At 40.4% G+C, this 20557-nt stretch overlaps 2 protein-coding genes across 3 annotated transcripts; both read right to left on the bottom strand.

The window, feature by feature from the left end:
- Positions 1-2771: 2771 nt before the first annotated feature.
- On the bottom strand, positions 2772-7487 carry myoz2b (myozenin 2b). 2 transcript variants are annotated; one of them, XM_034573414.1, is made up of 6 exons: positions 7313-7487; positions 6095-6200; positions 5095-5264; positions 4503-4599; positions 3726-3882; positions 2772-3645 (listed from the first exon to the last, which is right to left on the bottom strand). In XM_034573414.1, the coding sequence occupies exons 2-6, from the start codon at positions 6174-6176 to the stop codon at positions 3420-3422; spliced, it is 732 nt and encodes a 243-aa protein (XP_034429305.1). In that variant the 5' UTR covers positions 6177-6200; positions 7313-7487; the 3' UTR covers positions 2772-3419. The 2 variants fall into 2 exon arrangements, with proteins under 2 accessions (XP_034429305.1, XP_034430165.1); XM_034574274.1 differs by having other exon boundaries at positions 5095-5261; positions 7313-7475.
- A 1663-nt stretch (positions 7488-9150) lies between these two features.
- On the bottom strand, positions 9151-19557 carry synpo2b (synaptopodin 2b). Its single transcript, XM_034576702.1, has 4 exons — positions 19456-19557; positions 15196-15918; positions 12372-14437; positions 9151-9804 (listed from the first exon to the last, which is right to left on the bottom strand). The coding sequence occupies exons 2-4, from the start codon at positions 15872-15874 to the stop codon at positions 9289-9291; spliced, it is 3261 nt and encodes a 1086-aa protein (XP_034432593.1). The 5' UTR covers positions 15875-15918; positions 19456-19557; the 3' UTR covers positions 9151-9288.
- Positions 19558-20557: the final 1000 nt, after the last annotated feature.

Here is a 20557-nt window from a genome sequence, read left to right as displayed (position 1 = left end):
AGAGAAAATGCAACTACACAGTGGGTTTACATTTTAACATTTTACAGTGTAATTCACCTTTATCTTGAATTTGTACTCATATTTTATATTGATAGAGCTGATGTCTTTATCTCCTTATCCATTTCCCCCATTTTCTAGTAAATACTTCCTTTTTTCACTCACATATATTCCTTGTACTATTTCTTTTAAGGTTTAAAGACAGTTTTTTTTTTGCTCCTGAGTGAAGGTTGTGGTTTTAAATTCAACAAACACTTGATAAAAATCTGACATAGATCAATTCATGCAAAAGCAATATATTCATATACATTGAACTTTCCTTATATTGTTACAGATGAAAATTATATTGCAATAATTATTGGTGTTGTTTTTTATCTCCCTAATGCACATAACACTTAATATATACATGACAGCACCAAATGTGATATTTGAACATATTTACTGTTTCCATTTCTCTGACTCTGCTGCAGTGAACAGGACAGAGATGCAGGCAGATGGAGGGCCTGGCAGGAGAAAGCCTGCAGGGTTTAAGAGTAGACAGGACTAAAAGAGGCTGATGGTGCATGAGAGTCAGCGTCAGCAAAAAATGACTCTCACTAATTAGTGCATCTCTCTCAGTTTCCCCCCCCCCCCCACTCAAGTTTTAGTAGATCTGTTTCATCCTGGCAAAGAGAACTGGTGACATGTTTGCATTATAGCCAACACGTTTCAAAACAAAATGTTAGATTTCCAGAGTCATATTCCAAATGAGTGTTTTGTTGATGCAGTAAACACAATGTTTACCATCACCTCGCTTCATGCCAAGTGTGTATCAGCTGTTCCTGTTCACACATGTAAATACAGCACGTGCAGTGGAGCCTTGTGGATGGTTTACAGTGTTGTTGTGTCTGTCCACAGCGTGTGGGCCAGCCTGTGAATAACACAGTGAAACACTCTTCATTAGATGTTACACTGATTTGGTTCTCATTGATTTTGAGTCCAAGAATGAAATCTGGGAACTATAAACAGGCACTTTTATGTAGGAAGTTGGAGGAAGTTATTTCAGTGATGCTGATGAATTTATTACTTGATTGGAAACAAAATACAAATGAACTGGAAATGAAAATGCTAATCAAATTAAGGGCATATGTTACGTTTTTAAACTGAAATTCCAAACATTTAACATTTCCAGCTTCTCCAGTGTGATGATTTTTTCCAAACTAAATATTTGGGTTTTGCATCAATACAATAAAGCTAGACATCACCTTCCTCTCGGGGGAAATTATTAAATTAATTTCTCAATATTTTCAAATGTTCAATGAATCAATTATTGAGAAAATAATCTACATATTCAATCAATAATGGAAACTAGAATTGCAATGGAGCACATCCCACTGCAATGGCCGAAAAGTTCATTTTTTTCCGTATCTTTAACAAAGATATTTTTGGGCCAATATTTTTTGGCCCATGTCTCATCCTTCCACCAAGTTTTTGCATGATCCTGCCAACCAACCAACCAAATAACCAACCAACCAACCAACCAACCAAATAACCAACCAACCAACCAACCAACCAAATAACCAACCAACCAACCAAATAACCAACCAACCAACCAACCAACCAACCAACCAACCAACCAACAAACCAACCAACCAATCAACAAACCAACCAACCAACCAACCAACCAACCAACCAACTAATCAACCAACCAACCAACCAAATGGACTGGGCAAAAACAGAACCCGCTTGGTAGAGGGAAAACATTTTTTTGCAGCCCTACTGTATCTGTGCCTGAAAGACATGATACCATTAGGGCTCTGTTATTTTCTCGTCATGTTGCTGACAGTTAAAATCAGGCATTACTGTAATTCTCATACAGGTTCTAATACTGTATATTTGTATATTCTATATATACAAGTGGTATATACTGTGGAAAAAGGGTGGAACATGTGTAGACCATGAGATGGACACACATCTATAAATACTGTGTATTTGTATATTTGGCATTTCTCTAATCCTGGCTTGGCTCTAGCAGTTGCACTGAAACCTCTCTTGGGACACATGAAGAGTCCTTGCTTGGTATTTATAAAAGTGTTTCTCCTGCTCAGTGCTCTACAGCTGAGATGTGCTGTCAAGCTCATTTGTTCTTAAAGTTATTTTTGGAGCTTGTTTCTTGTGTCTGTTTTCTTTTCTTTTTCAACCTTCCTGAAAAGCCTCAAATAGATGCACTTCATAAAACTCTTCAAGTTACGACCAAAGTCAGTGGATATGAGGCCAGTCAGAGTAAATATAGTAGTTTTGAAGTGGTTTTCTCTGGATCAAACTGAATTGAGGCCAGTTTTGGATGCTGCAACTTTAAAATCCCTACACATTCTTATAAATATATCGAAATGCATCCAATAGCCAATGTTGAGTGGGTGAGAAAAACTCAGCCTGTCTAAATTCATTCATAAGCATAAAAATTGACATATTGTTTTGAAATAGCATTGAAACAGCTGAAAAAATACAATCAATTGCACATCTGAATTGGTGGGTTACTCATGTCAGTCTGTGGATACCATTCTGTGTGGATGGTATGCAAATACTTTAGACTGCAAGGTTTTGAATGAAAGTCATGGGATATGTGTCCCCACTGGCCTTGAATTCAATCTGGCCAGATCTCCTCCCTGCTGTTTCCCAGCTGTCTCTCACAGGCACTTTATATATATATATATGTTCTTATAAAATGAAATATATTAAAAAAACACAAAATATCTTACTGCATGTTCCAGTTTTAATTGTGTGCCATCAATAAATAAGTTTGCATTCTTTATTTACATTACATATTAATGTTCTCATTTGAAAATTGATACAAATTTACAGTGGTGTTTTCAGTATCGGTGGAATCATTGAATTTCTTGAATTATGTATAGCACATTCATTTTGCTATTTACATGATTTTCTTTGGAGACGTTTTTTGTAGTGGACATCAAAAACATACTGGTCAACTGAGAAATAAAAGCACAACACCATATAAAGATGGACGACGTGTCTCTACTTCCTCCCACTGTCCAGAAATGAACACAAAATATCCTGGATATGATCACTGCAATCAACCATATTAACTAATACAATGAACACTTGAATACACACCAATGTGGTGATAAACTGCCTAAAACAACAGAAACAATTGTAAACATTTATTTGATTTGACTTTGACTTTGTAGTTTTGCCCATGTCCCACTCACTAACATGGATGAGGCAGGATTTATGACTTATAATGCAATCAGCCACAGGGTAGCAAACTAGACTTTTGGGTAGCGATCATGTCGTCCATCTTTGTCTACATTTTATGATTTCAATGCAAAATCACTGTGAGGGTTTGCAACTGTGCTACTAATTCAGTGTTAAGTTGTCATGGCAGGCCGAGGCTACAATACTACAGCCAGGTTACGTAAAATCATCTACAGATCATCGGACTCTGGGACTTGGACGGGCTCCAGGGTAATGGTGGGTATGATCAGATGGATGCCCTCGGTTATCCAACCCTGGGCTGTCCTGTTGAAGGTGGGCCGCTTCATCCCCGGCTCCTGGAGCTCTGGGTATCTGAGCGGGCTCAGGTCTATCTCCGGGAGTTTGAACGTGATTCCTCTGGGAGCTTTGTCGAAGCCACCATAAGGAGTGGCAACCCTGCAATTGAGATCAAGGTGTCAATTCTGCTCGTTCTTCTGCCGTCTTACAAAAATAAAAACGATTGGCAATTTTCTCACCGGTTGAAGGATTTGTATTCGGGAAGCTCTGATCTTGGGTCCAGTCCAGACATTGCCAGTTTGAGAGACTCAGCAAGGTCAGGGTCACTGAGGATTGCCTCCTCCCATGGAGAGTGGTAGCACTTGTGCAAGACTGTGACGTTTGACTTTTCTGGTTCTGGGAAGAAGAGAACGAAAATACACACAGGTACACCAGAGGAGAAACGTCAGTATGAGATCCTGTAGCAGAGGATTCTTCTAAAAAGGCAGGGGTCAAAACAGAGCTGCTTCCTATTGTCTTTGTTTTTTTTTAGGCTAAGGTTTTAGAGTGGATTATGAAGAGAGAGAACACTTCACACAGGCGGACTGAGTTGTCCATCATTACGATGTGAGGCCTTAAAATAGCACATTGCTGAAGTGTGCACTCATCATATAAAGTGTCAATATGAGATGACACCCCGCAGACACATTTTAGAATGAGCACCGAGCTCTGTCTGCTATTCAAATAGAAGGGGGAAAAAATAAAGCTTCTCAACTGATTCAGGTTGTCTCGCCACTCAAAATAGCAGGAGATAAGTCCAGCTTTCACCAGTTGTCATTGTTATGATGTTTTCTTACATAATCAGTTGACTGTGAAGCCTGGTGGCATAAATTTAGCATCGTGCTGAACACTTTGATGGTGGAAGAAGTTATACCAATGATTTTCAATGACATAATTCTAATTGCCAATGTTAGCACATTCATCTTCATTTATTTGTTTTTATATCGCAATAGTCACATACTCAGCAGCCTTATTACCTGATTTTGATTCTTCTGCATTACCAGCACTTCCTTCATGGTCGGGTGCGTCCACTTTAATTTCCACAGTGTGTGTGTTGGCCAGTAAAATATCATTCTGCAAAAACAGAGCAGAGACAGTATGTCTTCAGATTCAGATAAAACACAGATTGTGCGACATAATTCCGAGTTGGCTCACTGATAGCTGTGATACACACACACACACAGACACACAGACACACACACACACACACACACACACACACACACACACACACACACACACACACACACACACACACACACACACACACACACACTCATACACACACATCATCTGACACTGATAAAGTGGGAGCTGCCCCTTAGCAAAGTGCCCGAGCAGCCTCTCCAGAAGATTTGGAGGCACGAGGCACATGTCTCTTTTATCATCAATGTTTTCTGACACTTTTTTTTTCAAGAGCATATTTGCTGAGGAATTTACCAAGTGAGTCACACACAGACAACTGTGGTGAATGTCAATATTGTGCAAGGCCATTGAAATGAAGCTTACACTAAATCCCGTCATTGTAAATGAATGAAATGAGTGACACAGACACACAAGGTGACTTACATTTAGTTGTGTGTTTGCCTCATTTTGGATGCTTTCAAATGTGTATTTGTCGGATCTCCTCCCGCGCATCTTAAAAAGACGAGAGCCTCTGTTGGAAAGCAATGACAGCTCCTCCAACATGATGTCTTTAGGAGTGCTCAGCTTCTTCCCCAGATCTATGGTGTCCCCTGCTCAACAACAAAAAAAATTACTTGTGCTTGCATTGTTATACAATGTTGAGCTAACATTTCCAAAATCTAATTTACCTATGAAAGGATCACAAAAGAAAATCCACATTTTTCTAACTTGCTTTTAAGTTATTGGGTTGATGTTTGCTAGTCAAACTGTCTCATGAGTCCCAATAGGCCCTGGTGATCACGGTAATTTGATAAGGTTTGTAGCAGCAAAAAATCTAGTTTACCTTATACGTTGATGTAATGCTTATATAATACCTATATTCTCAAAAAGGCTAGTGTATTATTAAGCTAATTTAGGAAGGGTTCATCTTCACCCCCTGGGCCCCCTGCTGGGTTAATCCAGTCCTGGAGTTAGAGCTGGAAAGTGCAGGATGGACAATATGAATAGAAATATCCCCTGATACAGTTCTGTCATCAGGTTTAAGGGAGGGTCCATTACTGACGTCAAAGGTGTTACTGAATTAAACATTTTTGCACGTTCTAAGTTCTGTCATGGAAAATGAGTAATCATTGTAGTGGAGAATAAGACTTGGATGTGTGTTGTGCTCCCTCGCCCACCAATAGTGACGGAATGTGCCCCAGCTGTCACGAACCTTCACATTATCCAAACAGCTACACAGTGCCCCCCCGTCTCCCACCCACCTACAAATAGACTTTAGAAATGGACAACGACAAAGGATTTTCACCATATAGTAAATCACCCCCATTAGCTTATTTATGGCAAGTGCTGGAGTGTAGCCCTGACATTTTGAGCCCAGGTCAGAGTGGATGTTCTCTTGCAGCAGTGTGTTTGTCCGCAGAGCCTCGGCTCCATGGTGTCATACCATTGGTACCATGGACCTCTCGGCAAATAGCTGCTGCACACTTCTTCCTCTCTCCAGCTGGCATCGTGCAGAATTGTGACATTGCGGTTGGCAGAGGTCCGGAGGACTGGAAACACATACAGGACACAGGATGTAGTCGTTCTGCCCAAGTCATACAGAAGGAGCTTTACTCCCCAACACTAGTGACCCCCACAGAACATCAGTGCCCATCGGCCGACAGGGCTTCAAGCTAAACACACAGTTTGGTGAGAGCAAGTGTAAGGTCGTCTCTCACCAGCTGTCAGAGAAATAAAAACCTTGAATCGGTAATCCTGTATTATTGTCAACATGAAATGGGGCAATATTGAAAGATTGACAAGGACAGAATGAGACACTCAGGATACACAGAGACTTACACTTGATTAGACATATTTATTCCTCTAATCTTCTCTGTTACATAACATATAAGCTGAACCCGTTTTTTTTTAGTTTACTCTTCAAAGTCAACCTCCCGCTTTCTATCCACATGCACTGGAATTGGAAAATGATCTGGAAGGTAACCGGTTAAAAAAATCTGCGATACCAGCGTTTTTCATGTTGTAATAATCTCCGTAGATGTAATTTTTAACAGATTACAGTATGTTGCATAATCCTGACGCTCCCATTGTATTTGGATTGGTGGCACACATGTAATTCTAAATCTGGCTTTGCCACTAGACCGAATTTTTTCAGAATGTGAACGACTGTCGATGACATCTGCCGTTAATATTGTAACCAGATTCATGACCTGTGTAAAGGTCAAGGTGAATATTGTGTCCAACTTTTGTATCGAGCAACAAATGTCCTGCGATAAAAAGTGCAAAACATAATTAACATAATAACTTTGTATATATTTAATGTGCCCTTTCTTTTCAAATGTAAAACATGATAAATATACATTTAAATTTTTTAAAATGTTCAGTAACTCAATTGTTCCTGACGATTTTAAAATAATTTCCCAGCAAAATCAACCAAAGCTTTATAATTCTGAAGATAAAAATACTTCTAATTAACTGATAGTCTCTCAAATGTCACATTTCCATAGGAAAGCGATGACTCTAATTTACAGAAAATACAAATGCTAGTTAGATGCAGCCAAATGTCATTTATCGCAATGCAGCAGTGACAATGTTCTAACATCAATCAAATTTAAATACACAGCATATTCACAAAATACACCGTGTCAAGGCTCGTCCATACCTGTGATGGCGTCCCTACTGCGTAACCTGTATCCTTGAAGGGGAGACACGGAGACTCAGGGGTCAACCTACAGTTGGTAGTTTGATCTTCCCTGATCTTCACAGTCCCGCACACTAAAGCCAAACTGTGAGTGTGTGTCCCTGTCTGTTGTGAATGGAATGCAGCTTACATCAATAGGCTAAATTTAACCTGCCAAACACTCATAACCACTCTCTAACACCACGGGGCAGGGACGGCGACAGAGAGGAGAGGAGAGGGGAGGATGGACAACACACACATGTCCGCTGATGTCGTTTGGAGGCTTCACTCCTGAGACGTGTGGCTCTCCTTGTGTTAAATCTTCCCAGTCAACACTCCTCAGCTGGTTGATGTAACCTCTGGGGCGCCGAGCCTTCAAGTTAGGGAGGTGGTTAATGCCTCTCCTCCTTCTGGATCGTGTCACTGTCATTATGTGTGATTATGATAATGTTAGATAATGAAATACAGATGACTGGGGATGGTTAAAGGGCCGTGTGGCTGAGACAGTGGTCAGCCAAAACGATTTTTTATAAAGCAACGTCAAGGTCATTATCCTGGCAACTAAACACATTGTCCCACCTCAGATTTATTGTACATTGAATCTGCTTGGAAATAAATTGGCCCAAAATTGAAATAGTCCATATAGTCCTTATGCAGTCTTATTCTTTTTTAGAATCAGTATTATTTACAGATGTTCTTATATTAAGTGAACATACAATGCTCTTTTGTAAAGGAAGGACTGTACGATATATGATCAGAGAATGGATCAAAAACTATCTACACAAAAATGACGCTTATATACTCATAGCATAGGATTAAAAAACAACATAAAGACGTAAAGCATTTTCATGTTTTTTAATTTTTGACTTTGTGTTTAAAAGGTGCAAAAGGAACATTTTACTCAAGGAAATTGTCAAAACCCAGCGCAACACTCTAATTCATAATTGCTGAATAAAAAAAAGACATTTCTATTTTTTTAACCTTGACACTCAGAGATACTTTAAAAACACACTGTGTACAATCAAAGGTGGCATATTACATGAATGTGTGCATGCAACGTTTAACTTTAAAATCTTACATAATAATGGCAAAAGCTTCTCTCTACTTTTAACTACCCATCACATTTGTATTTCTCCAGAGTGAAGAGAACACTTCAGGTTCAGAGAAGGTTCACTGCTTTCCTGTTTCCTCACAATGTAGAACATAGAGAAGGTTTGTCCTTGCTAAATAAAATGTTCACTCCTTTACAATATGTTATTATTGCCACGGCAACAGTCGTTATAACAGATTAAAACAAGATGAGCAACAATGTTTATGACGATCATTAAATGACATATTCAGATGTGAAACAATCAAGCAACATCAACCTGAAAAAGTGATCCCATTTAGTTTTAAAGCTAAAGGTAAAGGAATGAAAAACTCACACATGACATTTCTTAAAGTGCCTCATTTCTCACTATATATTTAAGACCAACACTGTCACGATTACCAGCCACTTCAGTGAGCAAACACTTCATTTCTCGACTACAACACATTGACTTTACCTCACATGACACATGCTTCATATCATCCTATTGACAATCTGTCTCTAATGGTCTATTTCTGTCCCAAATCAAGTCTGTTGTCAGTGCTCAGCAGGATTATGTCTCATCAGCAACACAAGCTCTACAGTGAGTGATCACTCGTACCATGAGAGTAACAACCTTCAACATCAACTCCAGAAAACAAACATAGAAAATGTACATAAATACATTTTCAGAAACACATTTCAATATCAACCTTATTTTCGAAAACCATTGATCAAATAGGGCCTAAATTCCATTTGTCTGCGGCAGATCTATTTTTGTCTTCTCCGCTCAATATGCTGCATGCTTCTCTCCACTCTGTACCTTCTATGTTAATCTACATGCACCTCCAAGTTCTTTTTCTCTCATATATCTGACTTTTTCTCACTAGAATTAACTTCTTGGGGCTGCAGTATAGAGGGGAGAGTACTTTGTTGGACCGGGGCCTTGTCCCATGTATCCAATGTTGGCAGGCCTGAGAGGCTGGGCAGGTCTGAAGGGAGGCCCATAGAAGGCTGCTTTCTCAGGTGAAAATGTCCTGCTCAGAGATGGGGCCTGGAAACCAGGGGCCGCATGATAATGACTCCTACTGACAGCTGCAGGATCAAGAGACACCCTGCGCTTCCACTCATCTGGAGGCTCTGGCAGAGACATGCGTTGCCCTGCAGCTTTGACATTAGAGGCAACAGATGATGGCAGGCTCTGGAACAGAAACGCCTCGTCCACAGCACCAATGGGGCTCTTGGATGCTGCCTCCCACGGTGACAGTGGCTTATAGGCACTTTCCTGAAAGGACATTTGCCTCTGTGCAGGTAGAAATGACCCCTGGGTTCCTGGCGACAGAAGTCTGGGCGAGGGCATCGAATTCAGTCGCCTGGGCAGGCTCAGGGAGCGGCTTCGGCCAAATCCCTGAAAGAACAAGCACATATCAGTTGTCTGGTGTTGGCAGCAGTGTTGTAGACTTTGCTGCCACCCTCTGGCTCCACTGACGCCAGTTTTGTTAAAGAAGTTTTATTTATTGAGGAGTTCAAACTAATTCATCGTTCTTCTATCTTTCTATCTCTATCTTTCGAAAGATTAGCCTGGTTTCTCTTTGTCTAAAATAACAAACAATGTTTGGAAAATGTCTCATGTGTCCAAACATTTGACAAAATAAATATTATAAAGTATTTCAGAACTTACCTGCTATTGGTCCAACCAACATAAAATAATTACAGTAGGAGAGCAACGACATTTAAAAGACGATGCAACTTTGCTTGGAACTATTTCTTGGCCAGCTTGTATTTGTCTTGTCTCCTTAAAGGGAAATCCATTCCAAAAGTAAAAGTACATTTTAAACTAAATATAACTATAACATTTCCATGCTGATGAAAAGACCTATATGTCTGACTGATTCCCCTCTATTATGTAGTGATGTAGAATTTCAAGTTAAATTCAGTGTTGTTTTGTATTTTTTGGACAAGCAGAGAAACGTTCTGCAACACAAACATTTTACCACAATAAAATACTCATCACTCAGAGCCACAGCTGCTTTTCTCTCAGCACCGTGTTCTGAAGGCCAAGATCATAGTTCCAAGCGTTTTATTGGTGATGGAAGTGAAGTGAAAACAAACGTTTGTGAAGCTGACATAAAATGATAAATCATGCAGGTCACTGATGGTGGTAGTTTTAAAATGGGCGATAATTTATTGAAATCAAATGGATATCGCGTAAGGTGCCGTACATATGAATAACTCCTGTGTGAACGTGTAGTGAGGAAGATAGAGGAGGAAAAATGTGTGGCTCAGAAAAAAGGAGTGATACAGCAGCTGGGGAAAAGAAGACAGAAGCTCACGACACAGGAAGTAGGGAGAAGGAAAGAGAAGTTTAATAGGATGATTGTGCAGAGTACAAGAAGTGCAATAAACAGTGATATGTCAGAAAGACACAGACATAAAGACACACAAGAAAATGTTTGTTTTTTCGCACTTTCATTTTTTTAGTTGCTATAAATGATGTGAATCAGAAACATAAAACTCAGACCTCTGGGATGTTCTGCTCATGTTTTACATCAAGGATGTGAATATAAGTCTAATGACTTTAGAGACAGTTTAAGAACTGGCCATAACTGACGATCCACAAAAAAACACATTTAAAGTCATCAGGGTTCATGATCACAACTCAACTTTATGCTTTTAGTCGTCATGAAATCATCAAAGTTTGGAATGAGACTGAAGGAATTGCATCCAAAAAAAGAAGTGCATAGACAGTTTCTCCCCAAACACAGTGATTCAAAATATTCCATAAATATAATTGTACAAATGAGTTACTCTTATCCCAGATGACAGAATTATAATTTGAAGATTTTGGACTTAACTTTTGTTTTATTCATGTTATTATTGTGTGTAGTTTTGGGGGTTGGTTGTGACTACTGCTACATACAAGTTCATGCAAACCTATTTCTTATAAAACACAAACACAAACTGGAGCCCTGAGTTGAACAAGGCTCTTAACACACATTATTGCACAGGTAATAGCACTTCCTGAGAATCGCTAAACATTATTTAGTCTCATGTTTCCTTTTTTAAGCACTAGTGAACCTCACAGATTAAAGGAAGATGATATAATATGTTCAAGTTATTTATTTTAGTTGTTATCTGGAAAGGTATGTGCATGAAAGTCAATATGCACGATTTTCAAATGTTTATTGAAAAAAAGGTTTCCTAACAAAGTATAATCCATCTTGTTCACTGCCGTCTTGGGTAATCTGTTTATTAAGGTATTTATTAAGTTTTCTTTCTATATTCATGATGATGAATGAGTTCAATTATTTTACAAGGGAAAATAGCGCATGAAAACAACAGACTTTTATGGTTTTATGGTAATAAGTAATTAAGTTACCTTATTACTGGTTATTGAATTTGAAAGCTAATATGAGAGGCATATTATCTCTTCTGTTGTTGTTTTCAGCTTTATGCATAAACTATTTGCTTTTTATGTCTTCTAGTTTTTGTGATGTTCCATGATGCTTCAGGCCCAAATAAATGTGAACGTGGACATCAGTAGGAAGCGAGGACTCTTTTAAGACCAGAGTAGTTTCCACCAGTTAAGTATAAGACATATTAGGTGCTAGTGTTCCATCGTCTCAGTGGCGTCTCCACCAATGACCATAAACAGTATTAGGACTAATGAATCAGAGCAACAGCCCGCCACTGTTTGACTGCCACTACCGGCTTCTTGGCAGAGAACTTTGGACGAGGAGCCATTTGACGTGCGCCTCGAGCAATAAGAGATGCAGGAGAAAAAGCTGAAGCTATGCTGTCACCGGTAGATGACAGCGTGGAGGAGGTGCTTGCGGGCCGGGCGCTTGGTGCTTGCTTGTTGCTTATGTGATGGGCCGCAGGTGTGACAGTGTGCTTTTCATCCAAGCGCTTGTCAGTCGCGAGAGGCTCAGCTGATCTCGCGTTTTGGCAGGCAGAAGAGTTTTGGGAACTTACCGATCCAGGATACTTAGTGGGGGCTTCTGCCTTGGCCTGAACAGCGAGCTCAGATGTGTTATAAGTAGAAGGAGAAGAGGCAGATCTAAGTTTGAGACTTTTTTTTGCCTCAAACTTTGATGCCGGAGTAGGTTTGGGGTTGGGGCTGGGGCTGGGGCTTTTGGCCTCAGGGACTGCATCATACTTGAACAGTGATGAGTCCAACTGATAAGGTTGATGTTTCATGATATCTAAGGCATTTAGGTGCTTTTGGGGTGCTTTAGGTTTTTCTTTGGTCTTGACTTTGGAGCTTGTGGGAGGGGGCTGCTTGGCTGCTGATGGAGGATAGAAAGGAGCAAGAAGGGGATTGTACGATAAAGGGGGAGGGGCGCGGACATTGGAAGAATACCTCCAGAAGTTAGGGAGGGAGGAGGCTGGGGAGGGGGATCTCCTTTTATTCGCTTGCACAGTTTCAGCATCAACAACAAACTTCTCCATGCGGGACTGTCTTCTTGCAAACAGCTGTGCACCTTTTCCTGCCATAGTTGAACCATCACCAGGTCGATTAACACCTCTGTCTGAGACTCGACCCTTTGGAGAAGGCTGCGCTGCTTTTGGTGCATGGACGTATGACTTCCCTGATTTTGGTGGGCAAGAAGCAACTGAGTTTGGAACACTGTCGGACTTATTCCTTGAGGGTGAAGGTGGGTGATGTGGGCTGTAGGTAGGACTGCGGGCCTGGATACTCACAGGGGATCGTGATGGCTGCTGATTCCAGCTATTTGTGGTTGGCTGAAGATGAAGCTGAGGAGAAGGGTTGACCGGAGCCCAGGCGTTGGCAGGTGTTTGAAGTGTTGCCTGAGTTTGATCTGGTGCCCAACGGTTGACCATCTGTTGCTGCTGAGCCCAATCTTGCTGCTGTAAGTAATGCTGACTGTGAGGCGCTCCGGGACTGTGAGAAGGTTGTGAAACGGGACTTCTTGGTGGAATATACGGTTCAGCAGAGGGACTCCTGCTCATCCAAGGTGGACAGGATGGGTTGATGGTGGGTTTTGGGGCCACTGGAGGGGGATTCTTGAGTTTTATTGTTCTTGGTTGCATAAAGTTGCAAGCTTCAGCTCCGAGACTAAAGCAGTCTTCCTCTGACTCAATGTAAGACCTCCTTTCCCCTTTGCGTTGTAGGTGGGGATTTGATTCTTGTGCCAGCGCTGACGACTGCTTTTTAGTGCCTTTCCTTTTTGACTCTGGCAGCATCCCCGACTTGATAGCTGGCACAGATATCCGCTCATCTCTTGAGGCTATGATGTCTCCAGTCGGGGACCAAACATGTGGGATAGTGTTGATAGGCACAGATACTTTGAATCTTGGTTCGTTCTTCCTTGTGACTGGAACAGCGCCACCAGGCATGACAGCAGCAGTTGTGCCACCTTGAAATCCTAGGAAGGGCCTTGCAGTTCTGTTTGGCACCAGGGGTCTTGGCACATTGGCTAGGTGATTCATCTGTTGGATATTTTCTTGGTATTCATGCTGCTTGTGACTTGCATCCATGTAGTCGGCCTGGTTATTAAGCATGTACATTTCCTTAGTGTCATACATAGTCTGTGCTTCTGTACATTCAGGCTCTGTTAGCGCCTCCACGGGTAATCCTTTATTCCTCATTTCTTCATGCTCTGACATTATCTCGTCCATCCTCCTGCGGCGTTGGACAAACATCATAACTCCCTTCCCTTTTGTCTCTGGTAGCGCCTCCATTTCTTGAACACCTCCCCAATTCAGACTCAAATTACGCTGCTGGTGATAAACAGAATACTCCTCCTCTAACTCGGAATCACTCGTCGCCACAAAGTTATACGCGGCTGATCGGACTTCTTCGGATTCCTCCTCTATCTGGTCTTCGCTGTGGAGCCTATTGCCAGTCCCGTAACTCACAAGTGTGTACTTCTTGACCCGCTGGCGACGTTTTTTAAACAGCAAGGCTCCCTTATTTTGAGGATTGGGTGCATCAGTTAGAAGCCGGGCGATTCGTTTACATTTAGACTTGGTCTCCTTCACGTGCCTTTCTGATTGGCTCTCGCTGTGAATGAGCCCTGTGACAATGGAAAAAAGTGACAGAGGGAGAGAGAGACAGAGAGAGAGATAAGGCAGCAGTGTGAGGCAGATAATTACAGAAATGGCCAAATAATTATGAATAATAGATAAAATAATAGGTTATTATTATTATTATTATTATTATTATTATTATTATTATTATATTATCAATAAGCAGACTAAAATCAAGTAAGACACATTTGAAAGTTCCCCCTGCTGATGCAAGCGCACTATTAAAAGCATCATATTTACTTACAGCTAACTTAGGTCCAGGAGGTGAGGAGCTCACTTTCCATTGCAGTCAAGACTTACGATTGGAAAAGGGATCGGGTGACAGGCCAGGGGGACACATGCTCGCGTCAGTCAAATTTGTTCCTGTCCGTCTCATGATATGGTCATATTTTATTCTTGTCCTGCTCTGACTAATAAAGCCATGGGAATTCTCCCTGTATGTCCACCTCAAGGAGAACCCAGCATGAAAATAACCAGCTTTGCACATGATATTTATTGATTAACTGATTTTATCAGATTTAAATTGAATTATTTAGCCTCAGAATCCCCCTCTAACAAATGCAGGCAGAAAATATTATTTAAGGTGATTATCTTAAAATAATTTGTTTGTTGGGTTGCATTTAAGTCACACACAAAAATATACAGATTAATTAATTTAAAAGTTACTTTAGGGTACACAGTTTGCATGACCAGCTTCATATATGCAATAAAATGTATAAAAGGAGGGTAAAAGATAAATACTTACGTGTGTATCTTCCCCTGTGCCTGTCTGGTCTGCACAGATCTGTGGCAGACTCTGAGTTCCACTTCTCTGCCTGCTCAGCACCCTCGTCTGAAATTTCAAAGAAGACAGGAGCAGGAGGTGCCTCACTACTCCCTCCTTCCTCTGAAGATTCAATCCTCCTGTTCCCAGGGGCTGGGTCCTGCCTATTACTGGCTCCCTGCGGCTCCTCTGTGGTCAGGGTCAAGGCCAGGGTCAGGTCAGCGGCATAGCCAAGGGAGGAGGAAGATGACGGGGAATGCACTGGGGATGTTTGGCTGGCCTGAGGCTCAGAGTCAGGGTGCTCTTTGTGTGGGGACAGGGATACTGGTGAGGTTTGGATGTGAGGAGACTCTCTCGATTCACTGAGGTAGATATTGTCCTCTTCTTTGTAAGAAACATCCTCATCACTTCCACTAAGTTCAGCCAGGGACTGTTGCTCACCTGCAGATTCCCATTCTTGTGGCTGAGGGCGTTCTGGGCACCCAGGGTCAGACTTAGGGGTATGAGGAGGCTCCGGGTCTAAAGGGTCCTCATCACTAATATCATCCTCATCAAAGGACTCCGCCAAGGACTCAGAGGCACAAAGTTCCTGGGAACCATCTGAACCCGACCAAGGGACCAGGTTGTGATTGTTGTCTGGGGCTTCGACCTCTGGCTCCATTTTCTGATGCTGTTTCACAATGTCTTGGGTGTCACTGATGATACCTTCATTAAAACACAGATAATCAACATCAGGCCTGGGAGCCAAGCACTTAAAGGGGGCTCATAAAGCAAAATTCAAAAGGACTTTCAATATTACATGTTATCAATAAATATGTAAAATACCCACTGAAAATAACCCTCAACTGGTCAAACAGCAATGATTTGCCAATGGGCCAAAGTAAACATTTAACGGACGTCTTGCAGAAATTGCAGATTTTAACAACTCATCAAGCTTGGATCAAGACATTTCAGTATAATTTCACTTTGTGACATTTCTAACTACTGTTTAATTCTCTTGATTATTCCAATCCTCAATAGGAAGTGCAGCGTTGCTCTGGAAGTTCAGGGCCTGCCATCGCTCTAAATGGAATGGAATTCAACATCCAGGGGGAGGTAGCATTCGCATCCAAGACTATAAACAAAACAATTGGGTGGCTGTTTTCCGAACTCATGTTTATACAGCGACGTCTCTTTCCCTCCACTGTTCTACATCTATCACTGCAGCAATGGAAGTGGTCAGCATTTCCATTTAAGAACTAAATATGAGAGACTATTCATTTTATACATACTCCTCCCCCGTCTCTCCCTCACTTAGAGCCAGATGTTTGTTTTGTTACTGAAGTTAAATCAACATTTAATCATTTACTTTCTTCTTATTATTGTTATTATTATTATTATTATTAAGAGAGTATTATTATTAGTTATTCTGGTAAACATATAATTGCATCGCAGCAGGTGGAAAAAGATTCAATCGATTAAATAAAATAAGACAGCGCAAAATAACTAATTTCTTCCATCAAATCAATTATTTAAGGTAAAGCAGACATTAAACTCTGCAGTTTTGTGGTTCACACCTCACCACTCATAACCTCATATGAAGCTTGATCACCTGTTTAAATTGATTATATTTGTCTGTTCATAATATCATACCCTAGATACGTCTATAGACCAGAGTGCAGAGGAAAGAACAGTCTAACACACATTTAGAGTTGGGGAAATAGCAGGGACTTTCAAACATGAAGATTGCAACACAATCCTTTAACTCTTAAATACAACACCTCCCAACATCCAGAAGGTGGGGCCATAACACTGCAGCACCAGTGCAGCACAAAGTCAGATAAGATAAGATAAGACAAGACTAGAAAGGTTAAGATAAGATTCTTTTCATCTTTCAGTTTTACACTGTGCAGTTTATTTAACTTTACAAGAGACACAGACACCTACAAATTAGTATAAGCAGTTGCATGAATGGATCAATTCTTAAAAACCCCAAACTACTTAGCAAAGGTCAAATGACATTTGAAAGAGACTGCTGGTAATGACAGATGCTTATATTGAAATTACAAACCAATAGAATGTTGTATGAGGCCATCGCCACTTTAAAGTGATAGCGGTACAAAGTGTTGTTTGCTGTCAGAGCTACAATCGGCATGACAGCAACACAGAACACACAGCCAGAGGCTTCAGAACTATGACGCTGTCCCCTCAGAGCCCTGGTGTCAACATCCTGCAGTCTGGGATCTCACGAAGAGACAGAGGACACTGAGACTAAATCCAAAGAAGAACTGTGACTCACAGCGCCTGGAAACAACAGTCCAGTGTACTGAGGATCGATCGATCGATCCTTCTATCTATCTATCTATCTATCTATCTATCTATCTATCTATCTATCTAACTGATAAATAAAATTAACCTCCAAGCTCACTTTACTTTTCGTGCCTAAAACGTCTGCACAGTGTTTTGCATATGTGCATAATCCAAAGAGCTGTGTAAAGGCCTGTGGCCCCTGATATTGATTAACTGCTGTTTACAGACACCATCTGCTCCTAAGACCAGAAAGGTGACCTTGAATTCTGTCCTTTTTACCAGCTCCCCTGCTTGAGTCAAGGGAGAATCATCTGAGGTTTTAACAACCTTCCAGTCCAAATAATAATGACAAGCTGCATTTAAACATCTGAGCTTATTATGTGTCTGTGCAGGGATTTGATACTGGTTGGAGAGAGGAGGATCAAAGTTGACCAGTCCCCCCCCCTGCAGGACAACATCACACTGAGCAGCTCCCTCAGCAACAGACTGACTCGCCCAAAGTGTCTGAGGGAGAGGAATCACAGGTTGTTTCTTTTCTGCAAGACTCATCAACCTGATCCATGCTCCCAAAAGACCACAAGCACCAAACCTATTTCACTCAGGATTAAGAAATGAAACTGAGAAATAAAAAAATCTGTGCAATTTCAATATAGTATTTGTGTAATCCTCTTCACATTGTATATACTCTGTTTACATACATAGGCTTGGTGTGGACCCTTTTCACTGATGCTCTGTACTTTTCTCTTTTTTTTTGTATTTTGTGTACGTCCATTTATTTGTATTTTTGTCTTTCTTGGGATCAAATAATCATAATATTAACATTTACATTGTTTATATTATTTCTATTTTTGTTAAGTATCATTATTATTAAATACTATAATATAAACATATTACATGTTTATTACTTTTACTGATGTTTACCCCTTTGCTTATCTTATTTTATCTTATCATATCTTTTCTTATCTTATTTTAACTAATCTTATCTAATCTTATTTATCTTATCTAATTTATTTAATCTCATTTTAACTTATCTTATCAGAATTGATCTGATCTGATCTTACCATAACTTATCTTATCTTATCTTATCTTATCTTATCTTATCTTACCTTATCTTATCTTATCAGATCTGATCTGCTTTTACCTTAACTTATTTTATCTTACCTTATTTTAACTTATTAAACCTCATGAATTTTGTAGCATTTTTACGACACCACTATGACCCGTAAGATTCAACACACACTTCCAGCACTGTTAAAGGTACAGGCTCTTTGGCTCTTTGTCCCATGCCCACTCTTCTCTTCCCTCTCGGTTCCACTTCATTTCATCATTTCACCATCATCAAACCTTGCTTTAGTGCTGTCGGAGTCTCTGTTTCCTAGTATGGCAGTAACTCCAGTGTGTTGACTCATTGCTATGGAAACAGGGAGTCAGCTTCCTTGACGGAGGAGCAGACTCTTGGCCTCGGGGGTGACCCCTGTGAGGACTGAGCTGGCGGATTAGGTGTTTCTATGTTATTATATAATTAGACCATCTTCCCTTAACCACTAATGAGAATCACACACGTTTGTAACAACTTCCACAATTACCTTTTTTAGTACTTTCTCCAGGATACAAATTCAAAATATGTTGTATTGCAATTATGTGGACAAAATCAGATTTTTTATTTTTATATTCAGATTTTCTGATATATAGTAGGTCAATTAACCTTTTGCAGCAGCAAATAGAAAAGTTGTAGGATACTATACGTAACACAGTTTCAATGAACCCTAAGATGCTTAATTTGGTCCATTTGTGCAAATTGATCGATATTTGCATCAGATTGAACAGTTATTTGGTAAATTAATAACAGGAAATACACAACAGTATGGTGATTAAATCATTCAATTAAAAAATTAATAAAAGTAAGACGTTATAAAGAGTTTGAAGAAGTGAATCAATGAATTCATAACTTACATTAATCATCCCGGAGGTGCTATCAAGACAAAAAATGTTCAGAAATGGTCCCATCAGTAGATATCCAGCATTGTCACGTTCACGTCCCGGCAGTTTTAGTGCACGACCGTAGATAAGAGATTCTGAGCAGATGTTCAGGTCACCTAGCGACTCGCTCAAACCGTGTCCTTGCACATCCACGTACGCTGCTGTATTTAAAGAGAGAGAAGAAGAGGTGATCCTGGCTCGACCTCCCCCTCAGACACAGCTCAGTTAGCATCATGACCCTGCCTGTAGAACACAGTGAAGATATTCTTAGACGGATATAAAATGTGCTGTTCGCTCAGTGCAGGTGTTTCGTGTCAGTATTGAAATAATTCACTGATCGACCACTGAGAGGAAAACAGGGACATTCTTTACTTCATGCAATATCAATGCAAATACACTACATGTTGTTTTTCAGCAAGTTGCATTAATAATCATTTGTTCATTGCAGTCGAATTGAGGCAAGAGATAGGATTAGTAAAATACAGGGTAAGGTTGGACACGATAAAGCGGCTGTACAGTAAATGGATGAGGTAAGAGTGCTGTTCTGTAGGACTGTGATGCCCGTACATGGAACTAAATCTGAATTTGAAATGCTTGGTTGGGGAAGTAATATGGGACTCCAGAAACTACAGTTAAAAGTACCCAGTAAAATGTGGGTGAGCCTTCCTATGGAACTCAGCGTTCATGTTAATAATGTTTAACTTTCATTTTTACCTGCAACAATGTTTTCAACCCGAAAGTCTGGACTAAGGTTGTTTTTGTTACACTATAAATATTTGACCCGGTTACTTTTAGTTTCACGTTGCAATGTAGTGATCATGCTAAAGACTTTCCTTATGACATCACCTATGTGGGCTGCGTCTACCTATACTTAACATTGATTGGTTTGTAGACAGGCGTCTGACATCAGCGTGTTGTCAATTCAGCTACTGCACTCCCTAACTGAATGCACTCCCTAACTTTTTTTAATAAAGTGCAGAGTTTTGTCTAAATGGAGAAAATGAATGAACCGGTTCACTCTGGTAACTGTAATATCATGATGGTATTACTACCTCTTTCATTCCCAGTCCTCACC

Source organism: Hippoglossus hippoglossus, chromosome 1, assembly GCF_009819705.1.
Source record: "Hippoglossus hippoglossus isolate fHipHip1 chromosome 1, fHipHip1.pri, whole genome shotgun sequence".
NCBI classification, from domain to species: domain Eukaryota; kingdom Metazoa; phylum Chordata; class Actinopteri; order Pleuronectiformes; family Pleuronectidae; genus Hippoglossus; species Hippoglossus hippoglossus.
Note: the sequence above shows the minus strand (reverse complement) of the source record. Positions and strands in the feature narration are given on the sequence as shown.